The sequence below is a fragment of the Sphaeroforma arctica genome (assembly GCF_001186125.1).
Source record: "Sphaeroforma arctica JP610 unplaced genomic scaffold supercont1.8470, whole genome shotgun sequence".
NCBI classification, from domain to species: Eukaryota; class Ichthyosporea; order Ichthyophonida; genus Sphaeroforma; species Sphaeroforma arctica.
Window position 1 is genome coordinate 1 of NW_014032088.1, and position 1229 is coordinate 1229.

Consider the following 1229-nt stretch of genomic DNA (forward strand, 5'->3'; position numbering starts at 1 on the left):
ATATATTATCATCATTCACACACTTGGTCTAAGATGTAGAACTGTTCCTTAGGCAGCCAGCCACTTCGGCGCTGGACATCGCGCATGACCGCGCGACTCTCGGCCGTGTTGAACTCAGTCCACTTGTGGTTCTTTTTGATGCTGTACAGTATCTCGTCGGTGCTTTTGGGACGCCTTTTTCGGCGCCAGATGATCAGTATCATTGTGAGCGGGATGACTAACCCGAGCACAGCCAACGACACAATCAGCGACAGAGACAGTGACGAGAAAGACGACTCCGCGGGAATCACCTCACTGTGGAGATGGAGAGGGGTATTATGGTGTCAATGTGACGTACAAGGTAGCGAGTGAGTTCACTGGTGATAGGGCTATAGTCAACCAGCTATGATAGCGTATTGTGGGGAGAATGTGAGAGTGAATGAGAGTGAGAGTGAGAGTGAGAGTGAGAGTGAGTGACATGGCGGTATCCCTGAACGAGCGGGTGGGATTGTGTACTACTAATGCCACAACAAACTCTGGCTGTTGTTAAAAAACAAAGAACAAGCAAGGGTAGAGATACCACGCACACGGAAAGTGGTTCACTAAAGGTGAGGGGTATGTGTAGTGAACAAGCAAGGGTAGAGATACCACGCACACGGAAAGTGGTTCACTGAAGGTGAGAGGGATGTGTAGTGAACAAGCAAGAGTAGAGATACCACGCACACGGAAAGTGGTTCACTAAAGGTGAGAGGGATGAGTAGTGAACAAGCAAGGGTAGAGATACCACGCACACGGAAAGTGGTTCACTAAAGGTGAGAGGGATGTGTAGTGAACAAGCATTAGGATTGTACTACTACTTATGTCAGGCTAAATTTGTTGTGGTCAGAAAAGGCGCGCCTGAAGATAGGACGAGCGCAAACTAGAACCGCTAAAGGGGAAGGTCCACAAAGCCAAAAAAAACAAATCAGACGGTGGTTGTAAGAATCAATACGCTAGGATGAAGAACTGAGAGAGTACTATGGAGCCTTATCAGTAGCGGTGCCTCTAGGTGGTAGAGAGAAGACAGGTGGTAGAAATCGTGAGAGTAAGTGGGATATATACATCAAACGTGCAAATATATACATATATATACACGAACGAATGCAGCCTTGTTTTGTGCAATTGCCGATGACTTATCATCGCGACATTCCTGCACCAAAATAGAACCGGTCCTGCTACCAAAAAATTTACCCCCAAATTCACTCTATATA

At 46.8% G+C, this 1229-nt stretch overlaps 1 protein-coding gene across 1 annotated transcript; it reads right to left on the reverse strand.

The window, feature by feature from the left end:
• Nucleotides 1-23: 23 nt before the first annotated feature.
• Nucleotides 24-294, reverse strand: SARC_16600 (hypothetical protein; the record flags this gene model as incomplete). The annotated part of the gene is made up of 1 exon (XM_014289293.1): nt 24-294. A coding segment is annotated over one exon (271 nt), but the record flags the coding sequence as incomplete, so codon positions are not given.
• Between the last annotated feature and the right edge of the window lie 935 nt (nt 295-1229).